The following is a 19854-nucleotide window of genomic DNA, read 5'->3' as shown; positions in this document are numbered from 1 at the left end:
ACAGGGCTCAGCCAAACTGAGATTAAAATGGCTTGAAATCATGCTGTGCTTACTCCCCGAATCCTGCAACTTCCCCAGGATTCAGGGAGTAATGACTCTGACAAGCTGTGAAAGGTGAACGACTGGATTAGCTGACCAGGTCACATGCTCTCACAGCTCATTCCTGTCTCTTCCTTCAAAAGGAGGCAACAACAAAAAAAAAACAAAACAACGTGGACAAACAGGAAGGTGGAACAGCTCACATGAGGATACAGCAGACTGCACAGGTCATGGTGGGTCATCATTAATGGGTCACATGATCGGCTGTGGTGTAGGTCTAAGCAGCCGAGATCTGCTGAATGACAGGCTGTTTGAGTTATGAGGCTAGCTAACCAGCTTAGCTAGCCACAAGCCAAAGCCTCTCAGGGAAGAGGAGGGGGGTGGGGGTGGGGACGCAGGGGTCAAGTGGAAGGCAGCACAGCAAGTACGCGTAACCATGCAACAACAAGCACTGTGTACTGTACATTGCTCAGTGTCCCGTGCAGGAAGCGCGCAGCAGGTGAAAGCAGCTAGTTTTTGCCCAGAAATGCACAGAAACAAGATTTTGGTATTGTAGAGTGTAAAAGAGGCCTCACTCCTGGAGAGACCGTGAAGAAGAAAAGACCAAAGACACACACACACACACACACACACACACACACACACACACACACACACACACACACACACACACACACACACACACACACACACACACACACACACCTGTTGGGTGTGCAGCAGCGCACGTGCCGATACGATCTTCGCAGCAGCTGCATCAGCAGCTAGAACAAGGGCTTCCACTGTGCCCTCTGAGACATGACTTTACTTGACTAGACTGCCACCGGTGCTTATACTCACTCGTCCAAGTTTCACAATATGGATGCTGATGAAGCACCGCAGGACATAAATCAGCGCTGAAGTACAAAAAGGGGGGAAAACCCAGCAGCTGAGTCCAACTGAGCAATGCGAAGAGATCATCAGCTACAGCAAACTTAGAAAGCAAAGGGTTAACATGGACCATCCTCCCGTTTTCCCCTCGCTGCCGCTTCAAACCGAATAACAGAGCATTAGGTTCTGGATGGATTCTTGTTATCTGCAATCAATTTTAAATGGAATCCAATAAAAGAGGGGAAAAAAAGAGAAGCTGACACAGCGACTAAATCGGGTTTGGAGGTGAATGAGTGCAGATGAATCCACTGTCAGCTCTCTGCACTATAATCTACTGCAAGCCCATTGATTAGCATTTGGGGTAAGTGGAGAGGAAAGTAAAGTTAACCAATCCATCACCCAGGGGGCACTGTCAAGATGAAACACTCAGAGATTCAGAGGGAACACTGATGGTCACGGGTCACCGTTGAAGTCTTTATTTTACAATATTGACAAAGCAGTTTGACTTGAGACACAGCAGTCCTCTCTCTTTTGTCTACTTTTTATTTGGATGAGCATCGGGTGGGCTGGTGGACTGAAGCTGGTGTTACATTTTACGTGAGCAGATTATTCAATCCAGCCTCCGAGCTTCTTGGCAGAACAGCTAAGTTGAGCGTGCACTCTTCATTCTTTGTTAAAAGGCAACACTCGTGCTGCTTTCACAATTTTAGCTGAGCACAAACAGACAGGGCTGACGGCTGTTTCTGAGAATGATTGAACACAGATTTCGTACCCAGGGATAAGTCTGCAGCTGGTTTTACAGGAACACTTGCACACTGCATAGCAGAGATGTGAGGCTGCACTCACATGCCCTCATCACTGTTGGGAGAAAAAAAACAAAAAACAAAAAAGTACCCTGACAAGTTCTGGGTAGAGTGACAGAAGCCCTGAGGTAAAGATAAAGCCCTTCAGATAACAATCTTTCATTTTAAATCACAAGCTGTGCATGAAACTTCAAGGGGTTTAGACTGAGAGAAACAAACGTATGAAATCTAAGCAAATTTTTTTAAAAAAAGTCATAATCTTTGGTGCACAGATGTGCATTTGCTTCTTCTCAAATCCAGTCACTCTTTAACTTTTAATCCAGAAAGTTGTGGATCTTTTGAATGGTTTCCTCCTGCTGACCCAGAGAATCCAGCAGAATGCCCATAAACGTCTTCTTCAGTCCATCCATCTTGTTCTCCAGTTTATTCTTCATATTGCGTTTGCGACATGAAGCATGTACAAATATTACTGAAAAACAAGCCCGTAGAAAAATGTCAGCTGTGATATCACACTTTGAGGATCTGGAAAATGTGTTTCATTGATTTCGAAACATTTCATGATGTCACAAATGCAGTGATCATTATGCTCTGAAGAATTATTAGACATTCAATCACCCAATCCCCCTGAAAGCCCCTGCTTTTGTGCCAAATTTTACATTAACAGGTACATATTAAACTTCTGCTTCACTCTGAGCGATTATAAAAGTCTATTATCATCTACTTACAAAACAGGGGTAAAGTGATGGCCCACATGAATACCACGATGCTCCCCAGCATGGAAATCAATATGCAGCTGGCAACCATGATCAAAATGATGAACGCTGAAGGTTTCTGCTTCTTAAAGTTGTTGATCGCAGCTCCATTCTCCCCGACCCACACCGAAACCACGAACACGACCGACACCACGACTATGGCTACGAGCGTCTCTAGAGGTTTCAGGATCCTGCAAGGCAGCAGCATAGAACATATGAGGACAAGTTTAAATAGCTTTGGCATACTGCTGAACTTGACCCCATGGTAACTATGTACAACCCTTGTGTGCAATATTCTTCTGCCCAATTCCAGGTCCTACCCCTCGGGTTATACCTCCTTATGTGCATTTTATAATATGTAAAATCAGTTGTGTAAAGTGTGCTTTTCTACTGCTCAGCTTCACACGATTATAACACTCAGGTATATACGTTACACAGACATACACAGCCAGTAAATAACTTGTGTTCAGTCCAAGCATGCAATAGGCCCACTTTCACTGTGTACATGCTGCATATAATGTATTTTGTCAGTATATTTATGCGATTTAAGGCTTTTTTTGCCTTAATGTCGTTATGCTTGCATAATGACAATAAACAGTCCCGAATCTTGAATCTGACATGCAGCTGGAGCAGAGGCGCCGTTCTTGTGTGCTAACTGGCTCCATCAAGTGGTCAGATGCTGTGTGTGCAACAGCAACTGCTAAGTGGATCAGATTGGTTTGCAAAAATCAATCTCAGATTAGTTTAATTGTACGAAACAGCAGTAGGGGGAAATCAAGAAAAAAATAAATGAATAAAAAGAATTTGAATAAAGTCAAAATTTCAAGATTAGAGTTGCAATTCTATTTCGAGAAAAAAGTCGAAATGTGGAGATTACAGTTGTTTCAAGACAAAATGCCACGGTTGTTCTACCCTCTGAGTCGGTGAAACTGTACTTCAGAATCAGTTTTAGCAACAAGGAAGGAAGGAAATTATTTCTCTTTTGAAACGGCTTGTAATGGACAGTTCCTAGGGCATCGATAGTTTCAATATCAGAGCATGTATGTTGTATCACACGCTGGCTGATCACTAACTCATGTACACAGGCAAATGTGGTAGTTTGTCTTGAAACAACTCCATTTTTCTTAATGTGCCCCTAATACTTATAATTGTGTGTACACTTGGGATGATTAATATTTTTCCACTGAAACTGAGAAACTCCCCTTGCTGTTTGCAACCTGATGCCACTAAACCTGTTTCATAAATGAAAAATGGAAAAGTTGTGAAATGCAAACAAAACAAAACTAGACCAAAAAAAACCCCCAAACAACTATGGTGGAACATTTCACACTAAAACTTAGAAATATGACTTGATAGAAAACAAGCATCCAAAATAGGATGAGTTTGCCCGAAGTGTTGCTGTTAAAAGATTCAGAGAAGACAGTCCAAAAGTGTGGCGGTTTCGGTGTCACTGAGTTAGCTGTGACCTCTTCAGACCCCTGTGCAACACTGCATAACAGCACAGGAACACTTCTAAAAACTACTGAGGAGAAATAAAATTTAAACTGGTGCATCCACAAATGCAAAGTTAAAACTGCATATAAGCAAAACCACAGCTGTCCTCTTTGCGCTGACCACATTCAAGATGGACTGAAACAGAGAGGAAAACTGTGCTGTGGATATTCTCAGGGCTAAAGAGGAAAAGCAGAATCAGTGATGGTATCAAGGTGTGTTAGCGCACATGCATGTGTGAAGGCCCTGATAACACTTAACGATTTAAATACTTGGAGCAACGTATACTGCTATGCACATGATATCCTTTTCTTTTTCTTGTTTCATGGAAACTACAGACAGTGCAAAAGATGCCAAACCACATTCTTCAACAGCAGGGGTGCTAAACTGGCTCGTCTGCGGCTCAGATGTCTCACACACTAAAAACATTTAGAGCACTAAGGAACAAAAAATAGAATTAACTTTTGTGAGGCTGAAATCTTACAAATCCAGGAAAGGAAAATTGGAGCATTTATTACATTTTCAAAACACAATAAAGTTTCTCATTGTCCAAATTTGATATAATCACTTTGTCTAAGGTTTAAATAAATCAGCAGATTGAAGCATTCTATTCTCATCTCCATCAAGACATCAAGATATCTGTTGTGCCTGTGCAGACATAAAAGCTTTGTGATAGATCCAGCCTTGGCACGACGACAGTGATGCCACCAGGCCAAGTCCATGACCTCAGTAAGTGTGGCTAGTGGCCTGCTAAGCAACTTAGTCAGGCTTTGTTGGATTACTGGCATCAAAAAAGCTCAAGAAAACTTCAGGAAACATGGCTTGATGAAGGTGGAAGCGGTTAAAATGTAGCATGATCAACTCACTGTCATATGCAGATGTTCGTCCTTTTATAGCAGAAAAGTTAATCTCCACAAAGTCAACAGAGGCTCTTTGGGAATTCTGATGTACTTTTTCTTGGAACTTTTCCTTTTGTAGTGACTTTTTCTTTTAACGTCTTGTTACAGTCACCTTATCTATACTTTGACGGTTTAGCTCTACTTCCTCATATTTAGCTCTATTGTTTACTCAACATGGAGAGGTGATTTCTTGCTGATTTGTAGGAATGTTGCTCTAATCCTGAAAATCCTCTTCTTCTTGTAGGTTTGGTCTACATGTATAATACTGAGTACACTGCACATAGTCCCTACTTAATCTGCCTACACTGACTTTTAATACTTCTTTGGTAAGCTTGCAAAAATGCCTTCAAACCGTACAAACAGTATAATATTACACTGATTTATTTTCTCTGAGTTATCATATATCATATACAATAACACTATAAAACAACTGACTTTCACAAACACACAGCGCAGAGACTGTGTGCTCTACACTAAATGGAAATAGCATCACAGAGTTTTCTGAAAAACCAGACATGTCAAAGTTTGAGTTTGCAGGTCACGACTCCCTGACAAATTTTCCAGTGCTCACTAATCAGGGGACCGGGGGCATCTGATTAAGTTGCTGTTTTATCACCAGTGCTATCTGCAATGGAACAGCTGACCAGAAGGTTTGTGGGGCTTTCATGACCACAGCAACAGTGTCGTGGCACAGCTCAGTGGACATCATTATTTTTAGCACGCTGGGCTTTAGATGAGGGGTAAAGTGAGAAGCAAAGCCAGGATGTTTTAGATCAGAGATAATATATGTCACATCTACCTTGTATGGAGTTACAAGATAATAGACGACTTCAGAAAATCCCTCTGCATAAGCATGTGTCTGTGCATGGATCTTGTTTTAAGTTATTCTACTTAAGTCCATTCTCAAAATTGTCTGCAGATACCTGTTTCACTGTTTATAGCAGCCCCTACAAACGCAGGCTGTTTCTCAACTATAGAGTTAATATATGTGAATTTTAACACTGCTTAAATTACATTCCCATTTACTGATCGATCGTTGGTTCTGGCACCAAAGAAATAAAAGTTCATATTGATAATATAATAATAGCAGTGCATCACAGTCATTGTACTTTATGCGAGCTGGGTAAATAAACAAAAAAGACGAAGTTGTCTGATTGATAGTGACTGATATAACATTACTTACCCGACGAGGAGGAAAACGGAGGTGACCAAAGCCAGATAATTAGTTTGATAATAAAGCAGGTTGCTGACAACTCTGTTGTTCCATTTCGTAAAATCTTTTGTGTCTGGTTTTGCGAATCTATCTGAGCCCGGAAAGAAGTCGGTCCACGGTCGGAGCGGTGCCACCTCCACCCTAGCCATCACTTCTGCCCCCTTTACTAAATCTGACAGCGCACAGAATCTGACAGACAATCGCCCTTAGCTTCAAACCAGAATCTCGCGAGACTTGTTGTTGCACGTTCGTTAAAAACACTGCCTGACGAAACCTCGCGCTATTGGTTAGTAAAGTGCCCGGTATGGAAACTCTTCCGGCCAGCTTTCACGAGAGATAACAGGACGGTGTTATGGAAAATAGTGGCGATTTATGCGCATATAATCTCCTTATTAAGTTGTAGGTCAGTTTGTCTGTTGTTTTTGGTTACACATACGTTGGCATGGAAAAACATCAACGTGAAATGTTCACGAGAGCTGCTCGAGCGCAGGAGCATGCATTCAGTGACTCATAGCTAGCTAGCTCGATAGAAGTAGTGATACACAACCAAGCAGAAACCCGTGACAACGTGTGTTTTGTCTGTGCAGATGTGGAGCAGGTTACTGAGTCCTCGTGTGAGTGGTAGAGCAAGTTTGTGTTGGAGAAGCCTGTTTACCATGCAGCTAAAGACCAGCGAGTTCCAGTCCCTGTTCACTGATGGACTGAATGGATTGGCAGGTGAGGTACATCTGCGGAAGGACACGTGCCAGCTGCGGTCACTTAAAGCTCTGAGTTTTCGCCTATTTGTAAAATGTTAATACCCGTGCACAATGACAGAGTGACTGACAACTTGATCACTTCCTATTAAAAATAAATAGGACACTCGGAGAGCAGTTAAGTAACGAAGACCGCCCGTCGGTCTGTTACTTACTTTCTTATACAATTAATTATTAATGCAGTTTTTATTCAAGACCGAGGTTTTTTATTAGGTACAGGTTTATTGTTTTAATGCATTGCGCTTCCATGGCGAGAAATTGAGTTTACCATACCGGAAAGAAGGGTTTTTAACAATTTTCACAAAATGATGGTTCTTCTATGTTGATAGTCATAATTGCTTTATTTATTTAGTATTAAAACAGAAAGCTTGGAAATTGGGACCAAATATAAAACGGGATTTAAAAAGAAAATAAATATTAAGACAGAAAAAGCACTGCATCAGAAATGTATTATATTGTAAAAGCCAAAAAACACATGAAGCACTCTGAGAGCCCAAATCTCCACCAAGGCAGCTCACTCGCTGGACAGTAAGAAACACTTCTAAATAGCTCTGTGTAGCATTATTATTGTTTTGACCTTCAGATCAATCAACTAACCTTGAATGAGAGGTTTAAAGCGCAATTGGGACATGAAATTCTAAATCTTTGTATAGTGCTAACCACACTTGTAAAAATCATAGTTTCTAAGTTATAAGGCTTTTTGTCAGTTTATGAGCAACAAGTCATTAAGTTGACCTTGAAGACCTCAGTGGGTCTAAGCCAAAATTTAATGGATATCATAATTAATGTCAAACTTTTGAGCTGTCATGTTTACAGACAGAAATACACACGTACATAAACAGTACCAGAAACATAAGCTCCTTGGCCGAAAGCACAAAAGAATTAAAAACTAGATGACAATATAAAGCAGCAATAAGAGGGAGAAAGACAAACGAGAGAGATCAATGACATCACAAAAGCAAGTTTATAAAAATGTGTTTTTTCTAGTGATTTCAAGTAGTCACCAATTTTACCTTATCTCCTCACGCAGATTGTTTTCGAAAGCTTGGGGCTGTGATGGTAATAGCACGGTCACCTTTAGATTTAAGTCTTGACTTTAGAGCAACCAGAAGGGCCTCAGCTGCTTTAAAAGTGACTAGTAAAATAATTTAAAACTTTTAAAAGATATTATAAAACATGTAGACAGGTAGAAGCAGAGCTGCTGCATTTTAATCTGGTTGGAGGCGAGACTGACTTTTCATTTATGCCAGAATGATTGAATAGCCCGTGGATGTTATTTTGAAGAAGCCGGGCCAAATAGGTTTTCAACGTTTGCGTGAAAAGTCACCAAGTTATAAGAAGCTGTCATTCCCTGATATTGTCCCTCAACCTGCCTGAATAAATCCTGTTGATTAAAACAGCCATAGACCCTTTTTTCACATATTTTGATGGTATGAAAAGCAGAGTTGGATTTAAGTGGGAGTCACGTCAGTAAAACATGATGGTGAACTAATCAAAAACAGAACATACCCTAGAGTGACTGATTTAACTGATATTTGTGATGGCTCCATTTCAAACTTCACTTTAGCGTCTTTGATGCAGTGCTTTACAGATGATGCAGCTGTTCTTTCTCTTCTGTGGCAAGTCAGAATGTCTGCTTCAGGACCAAAGCAGTGTGTAAAACTTGCCCCCTTTTTTTAAAGGTATATTTAGACGAGAAAGAGATTGTGAGATGTAAAACTCCCTCTTTTATTAACCTCCTAAGACACGAACTCTTCCACGGCATGCATTTTTTTTTTTTTACCTTATTTTTGTTTTTAAGAAAAATAAGAGCCACATATGAGGATATTTGTTTAAAATTTCGATAGAACAGTAGCAGTATAATGTCCTCGTAAGTGGATATCAGGCCCTTGTTGAACAAAATTGAGTATTTTGGTCTAAATAACCCAAAATGTGATGTCCACATATGTGGACGCCAGGTCCTAGGAGGTTAACAGACTAAGGATAAAATAGTTAAAATTTTTAAACTTGTCAGGTGATTTGCAAGAGAGCAAATACACTGCAGAGGTCAAAACAATCTCCAGGCACAACTTCTGAAACGTTTCCTGAGTGTGTTTGCATGGTTTTTCCAGAGGTGTTTGAGAAACACCAGCATGAGCTGAGGATAGCTGGAGGTGCTGTGCGGGATCTGCTGTCTGGGAAGCGGCCTGAAGATGTGGATTTTGCTACCACAGCCACTCCAGAGGAGATGAAGCACATGTTTCAAACGGCTGGGATCAGGATGATCAACAATAAAGGAGAGAAGCACGGGACTATCACTGCACGAGTAAGAGGCTCTGCTGTGTAACGCTGATGAAGTCTTTCATTTGTCTAAATAATGCTAGAAGCTGATTTGAACAGTGTTAAACTTAACTGTCAGCGACTGCTTAACCAATAGCTAATGTTGTTTGAAAGGAATAATAACTTTATTACTGATTTCTAAGAAAATGTATATTTTCTGGCAGTTTCTGTCTAATAGAAAATAAAATGTACTTAAGAAAATGATAACTATTTAGACAGCTAAATTTGAAGTGTACTCTATAGATAGATGCTGGGTGTCATCTTTAAAGATTCACATGAGGTTCAGATTTTAGAGTTGGTATTTATGATAAATATGGGTGAAGAGGAGGTCATGTGAGTTAACAAGGCAAGAATTAGTAAAGCTTAAAAATGCATCGCAAATATTAGAGCTAGTTTGTCCAAATCAACACTTGTGATGATTCTTAAAATAAAAACAAAATGAAAAAACCAAGCCAATCAAACAAGGTTTTAGGCTGAATGAGCTTTCTTCATAATTAGGATTAAGATTTAAATATGTTTTAAAATTTAAATGAACAAATCAAAAATTAGTCTCACACAGTAGCTGTTTTATATTTTAGGGTAAATAACCTACAGAATTACAAACTAAAAGTGTAATTGTCCAGATTCTTCACATCTGTTTATGACCACATGGTCATGTGAGGGTCGGTTTTAATGGTGGAACAAAGTAAGTGTGCAAATATAAAGTATATACGTGAGCAAAGATTGTGATGATTCACTGAGCAGCCAGCTGCATCATCAGTCTGATCAGTCAAATCTTAAATCTTAATGGAAAGATTGAAATGGTTGAACGGCCCTGATGCATTGCATAAATAAGCAGCCCACTAACAGGAAGCTCTGCTAATGAGTGATGTTTATATTTCTAGAATATGTAAATAGTTTGTGCTAATGAGCAGGTGCAGCAGGCTGAAAGGTATGGCTCAATACGTTTGGATGTTTATCAAGTGCAACAATGTTCTAATGAACTAAGCTAGATTTGTTCTATAAAGACTGAAATGACTCGGATAGTATTTGTACTTGACACCAGTTGAAGAACTCGGCCTTCTCTGTGCCTCTGATCTTGATGACTGTTTCCTTTATTGGGTGTTTGCAGCTGCACAATGAGAGCTTTGAGGTGACCACACTGCGAGTGGATGTTCAGACTGATGGACGTCATGCAGAGGTGGAATTCACAACTGACTGGCAGAAAGATGCTGAGCGGAGAGACCTCACCATTAACTCCATGTTTTTGGGTAATTTCCCTTCTTCTCCACTGAGCCTAAAAATGGACTGTATAAAGAATTAATAACACTGAGTTTCTTTCACCTGTACCTTCACCTTCACTCACAATCTGAAAACCATTTTCATCTAGCACGTCCAGTTTTATTTTTTTTAAATTATGATGTTTCAAGTATTGTACAGCTGCGATAACGGGACAGATTCACCATTTAAGAAATAAATCTGGTCTCCAGAAAAGTGAAGCCAAAATTAAGGAATGTGTTCTTGGTGTTTTTCCTGAAATCTGTTAACTGATGCTTGACAGTGAGTTCAAAAGGAAACTTAAGCCACGGGAAGCACTCGTGCAGGTTGTCCAGAATTTTCTTGGCAATCACAGAGCAGAGAATTTGAGTTTGTATTGAGAATAAACACATTAAAACAGTTTTGGAAGTACTTAAAATGTCAGAAATTTTGTTGCTATATTGATATTTAAAAATGTCAAAACATCAGTGATGTGCATCTCAAACCTGACATGCAAGCTTAAATCAGTTTTCATATGCAAAATCAATGTAAAAACAAACAAATTAAAGAGAACTAGAAGAAGAGTCGGTCTGAAGTTCCCAGTTGCAACCAAAAAATATTGTTTTTGCGTTCCAGTTTTTTTTTAACAAGTGGTGTGACTCTGCTTCCTATAACAGGTCTGGACGGCACATTATATGATTATTATCGTGGATATGAGGACCTGCAGAACCGTAAAGTGCGGTTTGTTGGCAGCGCTGAACAAAGGATCAAAGAGGACTACCTGAGAATACTACGATATTTTAGGTAGACTTCCTCATTTCTTTTTTTATCTACTTGAGACTGTGAAGTTTAAAAAGCAGATTGTCTTCCTTGTTTGACGTGAGCGTATTAACCACCTCACTCCCATCATTTTGTCGCAGGTTTTACGGCCGAGTTTCTTCGGAGCCCGGTGACCACGAGCCTGAGACACTGACTGCCATCAGGGAAAATGGTCACGGACTGGGTGCTATATCGGGAGAGCGAATCTGGGTGGAGCTCAAAAAGTTGGTGGTCGGGAACCATGCTGCTCACCTGCTGGAGCTGATCTATAGCCTGGAACTGGCTCAGTACATTGGTGAGAAAGGGAGGGCACGGCTGGGTGTCTTAATAATTTTAAACTCCAGATAAAGAAATGTTTATATGTTTCTGTTCAGCTGTTTTTAAAAAGAAGAAAAGGTAAATCTAACATTTTAAGAGTTTTTCAAATTATATCCAGCCCTACCAAAGATGAATTAGAAAAATAAATTATTTAAAAAAGGAAATCATGATGGTTGCAGCTCAGATGTCAACATTAGTTTTTCCCTGTAGATTTTTTAAAAATTTTATGTATCTATTTAGCTGATGGTTATACCTACACTCATACTAATAGAACTGGTTATGATTTGTGAAATATGCTTTTTGTAGACAACATTTTTTTTACCCAATATGGTCAAATTTGGTCACTTTGTGTAGAGCATGGTATCCCTTTTGCCTTGGCACTGATCCTTCTTAAAAGTGGCCTGAGGGGATGGCAGTGAAATCATTGTTTTCTTAGCATAGGTCTGGACATAATGGATCAACTGTGCCAACGGTTTTCTTGCAATTTGCAGCTGTTTATAACTGGAAGAAAGTTTTGGTTTCCTTCCCTGAGATAAAGAGGATTAAGTGCCTCCTGATGTCTGTGGTCCTCTGAGCTCTATTATTGTCTCGTATCTAGTAAGGTTCTATTTCCTCTGATTTAACTCTTGTTAAATTAGTATTTAATAGGATTGAGGGAGAAATCATTCTACCAAACATTTTCTGTCTTGTCAGTTCTGGTCACTCCCTCCTGTCCCTGCTGCTCCTCAGGATTACCTCCAGATGGCGATATTGACGAGATGAAGCGAGTGTGGCAGAACGCCAAAGACCGCTCTCCCAAACCCATGACCATCCTGGCTGCTCTGTTCCGCTCCCCAGAGCAGGTGGAAAAGATGGACATCCGATTGAAGGTGTCCAGAGAGGAGAAGAACCTGGCACTGTTTCTGGTCAAATACAGACGGGAGCTCTGCAAGAGAGAAGATGAGCCAGACAGCCTCAAACCTTTCACTGACTTTATTATTGACGTAAGTTTCTTCTTCTTCCACTAAGTCTGTACAGAGAATATTATTTCCAGACCAATGTGGTCACTGATATTAGTCACATATGTGTTTAAAAAGCCATTTTCACAGACATTAATTAACCCTTTGAGTCTGTGAATGTTCCCTACCATAGCCGGGATAGCCTTATCCCGCTGTCTCGCTAATGTTCAAGAGTTGCCAGCCTGCAGCCGTCATTCACAACAGACTGCAGCGTGTTCTCATCCGACTGTTACGGCTTTGTTTTCAGAGGCAGGAAGTATTTAGGAAATGTGTGGCATCGTTAACCAGAGCTAAACCAAAACCACTGCTGCTCTTTGATGAAATATTTATCTTTGCAATGTTTGTAGAAGAAAAAAATAGTTTCCAAAACATTCTGATAGTTATTTTTGTAAATGGTGCATATTTCACAAATCTTAGCTGAACCTTAGTTTGTGTTATAGTTTTATTTGTTTTAGCTGTTATTTTAAAGTTGTTTTGTTTTTTTATGTGGAAATGTCAACATAAATCGCTCTGGTGTTTAGATTGGTAAATTGATTTGACACTAGTTTAAGCTTTGATCAGCGTTTGCTACAACCCAGCTCATAAGCTGAAACACACTGGAGAGAGACTGACACCAGAGTTTATAGAAACATCAGTTTTATTTTTAATTAGTTTATAATCTCATCTATCAAAGCCAGCCAACACTGTGCACTGCCACTGCAGGAGAGCAGGGGGTAGCAGAGGAGCCTAGAACCAAAACCAGATCTGTTAGGGTCAAATACTCTACAGCTACCAAAACACTCTGCTAGTTCTTTCTGTAGTTAGTGCATCTTTCACAAACCTTAGCTCAACTTCAGTTTTAGTTGTAGCAGTATTTTTTTTAAACTGTCATTGAAGTTCTTAAAGACATAAATATGAAATTGTATTTAGATTTGCTAATTAGACACATGATTCCACATTCAAGCTAAAGTATAATAGACAATTTCAACACTATAAAGCCTAAATTATTGACATTCTACACTTTCTTTATATTTCCATGTATAACTAGACATACATGCTGGGCAGTATTTACTTATAAGGGAATAGTATTGTCTTTTATATGTAGTTATTTTGTTTTCTTTGTTCTTTTTAAATGTACTTGAAGTTTAGTGCAGTAAAAATAACACATTTTAGGGACTAATTGAAAAAAAATGTTGCCAATGCAAACAAAGGCAGAATTTTACAGATAAGACACTTTATGAAAGTTTAACCTAACTTGACCGCAAAGAAGAGGTCAGAGGTACAAAGTTCTGTGATATTTAGAATCCCCGTATATCAGTCGCTATATGCTTGTGGTCAGTACAAACAATGGTAGTAAGAACTATAGTTTTAAATGGCTCTATACAACATTATTATTATTACTTTGACTTTAAGATCAGTTTATTGGCCAGGGGTCAAATGCGACATACTTTAAATCTTTCTACAATATTTTCTATATGTTGAAAATACACACCGCACTTGTAAGTATTGTTTCTAAGTTATAAATGCTCCCGTGCTATGGAAATGTGCTTTGCTACCAGCGCGAGTAGTCGTGTCTTGAGCTGCAGACAAAACTAATTATGGAAACTAACAAACATACTGTTTATGACACAAAAGCCTCTAAAATGTCAAGATGAGGTAGACTTTTAAAATGTCATGTTTTGTACACAGACAGTAAAGACTATGACCATCAACAGGAAGTATCCTGAAGTTTAAAAAGAGCCATCAAGACATTTATGCAAATATAGCGAGTAAGGAGGGAGCTGGTTTATTTCTGGTTTATTTAATCCAGTTAGTTTTGCTTCATGTCATTCAATCAGTGAATGAATATCAGCTGAACAAGTAAGAGTTTTAAGTTCCACCATTTAATGGTCGCAGCTTTCTTTAAAAAAATAAAAAGTGCTCGGTGCAGAGTCAGCTTAGGCCAGGAGGGCTGCCTGGTTTATAACATGCTGGTGGATCCCTGACTGTGAGCAAGGAAGTGAACATGTACAACATCTTGTAGGATTAAGCAATAATTGAAAGATGGCATGTTTACTAAATATATAAAAAGTCAGTTTGGGAGAGACAGTGTTCTGTTCTCACCATTTTTCTGAAGTTATTTTCAAAACCAAATTTGGCCGCTGGATCTTAAGCTGTCACTTTTTTTAGACTGTTTTTGTTCTTATATCTTTTAATTTATTTATTTTTTTTACTCAGGTTGACATTGATAAACAAAAACACAATACTTTAACCCTTCCATTACCAGAAGCACCACTGGATAAAGTAGACGGAGAAAGAACGAAGACTGGTTTCTCTGGTTTCTCACTGGGCTTGTCTCGCCTTATAGAGCAGATTTCTTTATTTGGGTTTTGCTGTGTGCATGTTGGTTTGACGTTGGCTGAGAGTCAGTTGGAAAAATGTGCAGCTGCATATTTTTAACCACTCAGGATTTAGGAGAATTTGAGTCAAAACGGTGGCGACAGTTAAAGATTTGTCTGCTTCTGTTGCCAGACCACTGTCAGTCAAGCCTGATCAGACCACAGTGTCCTGAACAGTTCAGCCAAGTATTTACTGTAAATGGTAAACATTTCTTACTGTTGCTTGTGACTGGGATGTTCTAGAAAATCCCTCTGTGGTTGCTTTGATTCACACACATGTCGCATCCTTTCAGAGTCGGGAGCTGGATTCCCAGAGTAAAGTGTGCGAGCTGCTCAAGTACAAAGGTGAGGAGAAGCTCCTGTCAGAGCTGAGCAGATGGTCCATCCCTCGCTTCCCCATCAGCGGGCACGATCTGAGGAAGCTGGGCATCACCTCGGGCAAAGAGATAGGCGCCACCTTACAGAAGCTCCGTGACATTTGGAAGAAGAGTCATTACCAGATGGACAAAGATGAACTGCTGAGTTATGTAAAGCCTTAAACAAGCAGAGGAGTGGAAATGTTTTTGTTGTGTTTAGATGGTAATCACATGGACGCTTGATGCTGCGACTGCACTGCTCCTGGGTATTGTTTGAGCAGCCTGATGCTCAAACAATCAGAAAGGACACTACGGTGAGTGAGACATGAAATCGGGCGGAAAAATGCTCTTTAGCCGGAGCCTGCAGCCTTGGGCCACTATTGTTGATGCTCAGCCAGTTGAATTCTCATCATTTGCAGTAAGTAAACTCGCTCTGACCTGTAAAGGACGACGACACATGGAATAAATTCAGTTTATTCACAGTAGATGTTTATTTTCATTGTTCACATGATGACAGGAAGCAGAGGAATGTTTGTGTCTGTGGCTTTTTTTATGTTGACTGTATTTCTGTTTTCTGTACAGATCATTTTACACTTCTGCTAAAAGGTTCTGTTTTCATGGCTGCCCTTTTCTGCATGCTCTGTACAATAAAAGGTGGCCCCCTGTGTGTGAATTCTAATGTTTCTGGCACTGAGAGAAATATTTTTTTGTGTGTGTGCTGGAGTGAGATTGCTCCTCCCTCCCACAGAGATGAGACATAAAACCCGCTGATCTCCTTTACTACCTCTCTCTGTGTATGAAGCTCAACAGTTGTTCAGCCCGTGTCCCTCCCACCGTCGTTTTTACATTTTGATGAAATCGCTAAGAGATTTCTGCATCGTTCACATGCCGCCTCTGCCGCTGGATTCACCTGGAGTGGTTTTTTAATCCCCTCTGTGCTGCGCTTGGGTTGAACGCATGGCTTGGATCGGTGTAAATATCAGTAACGTCTCTTCGGAGAGTGCACCGTTTGGCGACGGTCCTCGGGATGAGCGCTTGGCGCAGGTGGAAATCGCCCTTCTCGCCATCATCTTCATCACAGCGGGGATCCTAAACTTTGGGATCTTGCTGGTGCTGTGGAAGCGCAGGAAGCCGCTCTCCAGAATGCGCGTCTTCGTTTTCCACCTGTGCGTCGCTGACTTGGTGGTCACATTTTTCCAAGTCTGCCCCCAACTCATCTGGGACATCACCGACAGATTCGTCGGTCCAGATGTGCTGTGTCGGGCTGTGAAGTACCTGCAGGTGGTCGGGATGTTCGCCTCCACGTACATGATCGTGGTGATGACCATAGATCGATACCAAGCCATCTGCAAACCCATGGTAACTTTCCAGAGGCGCAGGGCGCGCTGGAACGGTCCGGTGTGCGCCGCCTGGTGCGTCTCCGTCCTCTGCAGCCTCCCGCAGGTCTTCATCTTCTCTCGGGTCGAGGTCGCTCCCGGCGTGTACGATTGTTGGGCGCAGTTCATCGAGCCGTGGGGACGGAGAGCCTACGTAACCTGGACGACTTTGGTGATATTCGTCCTGCCAGTTCTCACCGTGATCGTGTGCCAGGTGCGCATCTGCCGCGCAGTGCAGCTAAACTTCCACATGAAGACGCACCACGTCGGGGAAGCGGTCAGCAAGCCTCCGTCATCGAGGGCCAGCAGCGTGGCAGGAGTGTCCAAGGCCAGGGTGAAGACGGTGAAGATGACCGTGGTCATCGTGCTCGCATACATCCTCTGCTGGACACCTTTCTTCACCGTGCAGCTCTGGTCTGTCTGGGACGACGAGGCACCCACACAGAGTAAGAAGACAGTGATCCCACAACACGCAAAAAGGGCACAGCCTGACATAAAAGTCACTGGAAAGCAATAAAAAATAATGTTATTACTGCAAGTTTAACTGGCTACAAACGCCATCATGCTCAGGAAAACAATAGAGGAGGAAACTGGAATTTTCTGCACAATTGCTTTGAACCCATTTCGATCGCTCACATTCTGCAGACCAGAATCATTCCACTTATACAATCCCGTTACACTTAATACATCCAGTAAATTACATTATTTCTAAGTGCTTTTAAATTGTCTAACATCTTCACCTTAAAATCTCTTAGTATTACAATGAAAGTGTACTTTAAAGGTGAAATTACGAGGAAAGGATGCCCTCTCCACTTAAATGAAGTCACTGTAATCAACAGACAGTACATTAGGTCAAAGGTTAATGGTCCTTAATTTCACAAAGCATCAACAGATAACTTAAAATAGCCACAAATCTGTAAGAGGTAACCAAGCCCAAATAAAGTGACTCTCATGTCCTCCTCATCTATCTCCAGGTGCAACCTTCACCATCTTGATGCTGCTTGCCAGTTTAAACAGCTGTGTGAACCCCTGCATCTACATGCTGTTTAGCGGAAAGCTACCCAAAAGGGTGGTCAGCCTGCTTTGTGTAGGTCAGCCTGACCTGAAGGAGTCCATGCAGGAAGAAGCCACTGTGGTCAGCTCCATGTACATCAGCCTCAAGAGCCTATCGGACTGCAGATGAAAGCCCCGATGATCACACACTAACTACATCTCATTTCACATGGTGTGAAAGTATGACTCCCTCATGGTAAAGACTGAAACTCTTCTAATAAATGTGAAGGCAAACAGCCTAGCAGTGTAATGTTCCTACTGTACAGATGATCACTGCATACAACGCTTTCATAAAGAAAGTGCCAGACACACTATCTTGCACATCACATTTTGAAAACATTTTTCAAATTAAAAGAACAAAAACAATAAATAAAAAAAGAAGCTGTGACTGAAATATGTCCTCAAGTACTGGATGAATTCACTAAAATTCCAAATTTGACATTCGTGGTGCTCAGAGGAAGAGGAAGAGTCTCTCTGCAAGCGCTAACCTGAGCTTGAATATTACTTTGACTTTATTAGCAGGAAATGCTCAGATATGAATGGTCTCCAGCTGATAATAACTTGAGCAGTAGCGTTTTCTTCTGGCACCGTTATCAGGTAGGAGTTTTATTTTGTCTGAGACCAGCTGACAAGTAAATACCTCGAAAGCCAATAATCACATCCCCATCAGCTTCAGTTGTGATTTGATTAAAAAGACTGCGGTGCATGACTTGAAATGTTGTTTCTGATATTTTACTGCGTTGAATATTTTCCCCAAAAGGTTGTTTATCAGCTGATCTTGTGAAATGTTTCACCTAAATGCGGTTGTTCCCGTGTCCGTGTTTAAATATCTCGTATGTCATCTGAATTAAATCCTTCCAGCCCTTTTTACGCCCACGTGTACATACGATCATGTGTATGACAGTGTCCGACCTACACTCGGTGGTTTAAATAGTTGCAGACGACATTAATAGTACTTATTTTCAGACACTCTGTTCAGTGCCCCTAGAGAGTCATTGATACATTTTGCCATTTTTCCTTTCATCCCCCAAGGATCTAGGGCTGTGATTTCTGATGACTCGTTTCTTTCTTCCCATCAGCACTGTCACGTTGAGAAAAGAAAAAAAAATCCCTTTGTATTTAAAGCTCAACTATTTATTTGCACTCTCTCAGAGGCCTCGGTTACACATACTTCTGTTTGCTCACTTTATATCTAGGCCTCAAATTTTCTGCTGAACGTCACTTAATAGCGTTTCCATCTTCCACGAGGAGGATGGAATGCAAGCTTATGTAATTTTTCAATCGTGCGCTCTATATTATTATACAACATATCATTAGAACTCACGGAGAGCGAGGTGGGAAAGATTAGCAAAAACCCAGCACGCTGCACATCTTTCTGAAGCGAGCGGTTAAGATGTGCATGTTCTGTGTGTAATTTGCTAGCCAGGAGAAGTGAATAAAACATTTCTGTGAAACATCATTACGGCCACAAGAAATGCGCTTCTGTGCTTTCATTAGGCTGCACAGACAAATCCGACACAAATTGTCCAACAATAAATCTGCTTTTACCCTCATCAGTGAGCGCCCAGCAGGGACTCGGCAGGGACATTTAACAGTAATAAGAACACCGGCTGCTGGGCGCTCGTGAGGTCATCAATATTTAAACCAATCAGCGCATCCCCTAAAATATAAATGGTTCCCTACACCAAGACCAAAAGTTCATCATAGAACTTGATAAATAAAAATATTTGCCACCCCACTTCAGTTTTCATGCCTTACAGGGTCGCATTTCAGTTCTGTTTGGTAGTGTTTATAGTATAAAACCCTATGACATGTCCTTATTCTGGGATTATACTGACCACATACAGCGTTCAATTGGAAATTACTAACAATAACAGACATAAAATAACGAAACACTGACTGCCCAGTACTGAAATATATAAAGGCCTACTTGTAACAATTGTGTGTTGTCCAGAAAACCTCAATAAAGTTTGTTTGTGCTGACCTGTGCTCTCTGACTTCAATTTCTATCATCACATTGATCCGTCGTCGAATCCCAAAGCTATAGTAATGTTCTCCAGTATCTCATGATTAGTCACAGCATCTAAACTACTTGTACATGAGGACATTAAAATAAACATGTGAGGCCCTCCCAGAAAAGTCTTTTCTTTTTAATGCAGTAATTTGTACCTTTTTCTGTATCTCATGGCTGAACATGGCT

At 40.7% G+C, this 19854-nt stretch overlaps 3 protein-coding genes across 3 annotated transcripts; 2 read left to right on the top strand and 1 right to left on the bottom strand.

Annotated features, from left to right (window-relative positions):
* Window positions 1–1362: 1362 nt before the first annotated feature.
* arl6ip5a (ADP-ribosylation factor-like 6 interacting protein 5a) lies at window positions 1363–6271 on the bottom strand. The gene is made up of 3 exons (XM_063473199.1): window positions 6038–6271; window positions 2438–2655; window positions 1363–2181 (listed from the first exon to the last, which is right to left on the bottom strand). Exons 1-3 carry the CDS (start codon window positions 6214–6216, stop codon window positions 2027–2029), a joined length of 552 nt encoding a protein of 183 aa, XP_063329269.1. The 5' UTR covers window positions 6217–6271; the 3' UTR covers window positions 1363–2026.
* An 88-nt stretch (window positions 6272–6359) lies between these two features.
* On the top strand, window positions 6360–15891 carry trnt1 (tRNA nucleotidyl transferase, CCA-adding, 1). Its single transcript, XM_063473198.1, has 8 exons — window positions 6360–6470; window positions 6655–6784; window positions 8934–9127; window positions 10253–10391; window positions 11055–11181; window positions 11298–11491; window positions 12244–12497; window positions 15163–15891. The coding sequence occupies exons 2-8, from the start codon at window positions 6655–6657 to the stop codon at window positions 15406–15408; spliced, it is 1284 nt and encodes a 427-aa protein (XP_063329268.1). The 5' UTR covers window positions 6360–6470; the 3' UTR covers window positions 15409–15891.
* A 291-nt stretch (window positions 15892–16182) lies between these two features.
* Window positions 16183–18723, top strand: avpr2b.1 (arginine vasopressin receptor 2b, tandem duplicate, 1). The gene is made up of 2 exons (XM_063473197.1): window positions 16183–17047; window positions 17576–18723. Exons 1-2 carry the CDS (start codon window positions 16183–16185, stop codon window positions 17782–17784), a joined length of 1074 nt encoding a protein of 357 aa, XP_063329267.1. The 3' UTR covers window positions 17785–18723.
* The last annotated feature ends 1131 nt before the right edge of the window (window positions 18724–19854 follow it).

This window comes from Pelmatolapia mariae, linkage group LG5 (genome assembly GCF_036321145.2).
Source record: "Pelmatolapia mariae isolate MD_Pm_ZW linkage group LG5, Pm_UMD_F_2, whole genome shotgun sequence".
Taxonomy (NCBI): Eukaryota; Metazoa; Chordata; class Actinopteri; order Cichliformes; family Cichlidae; genus Pelmatolapia; species Pelmatolapia mariae.
Note: the sequence above shows the minus strand (reverse complement) of the source record. Positions and strands in the feature narration are given on the sequence as shown.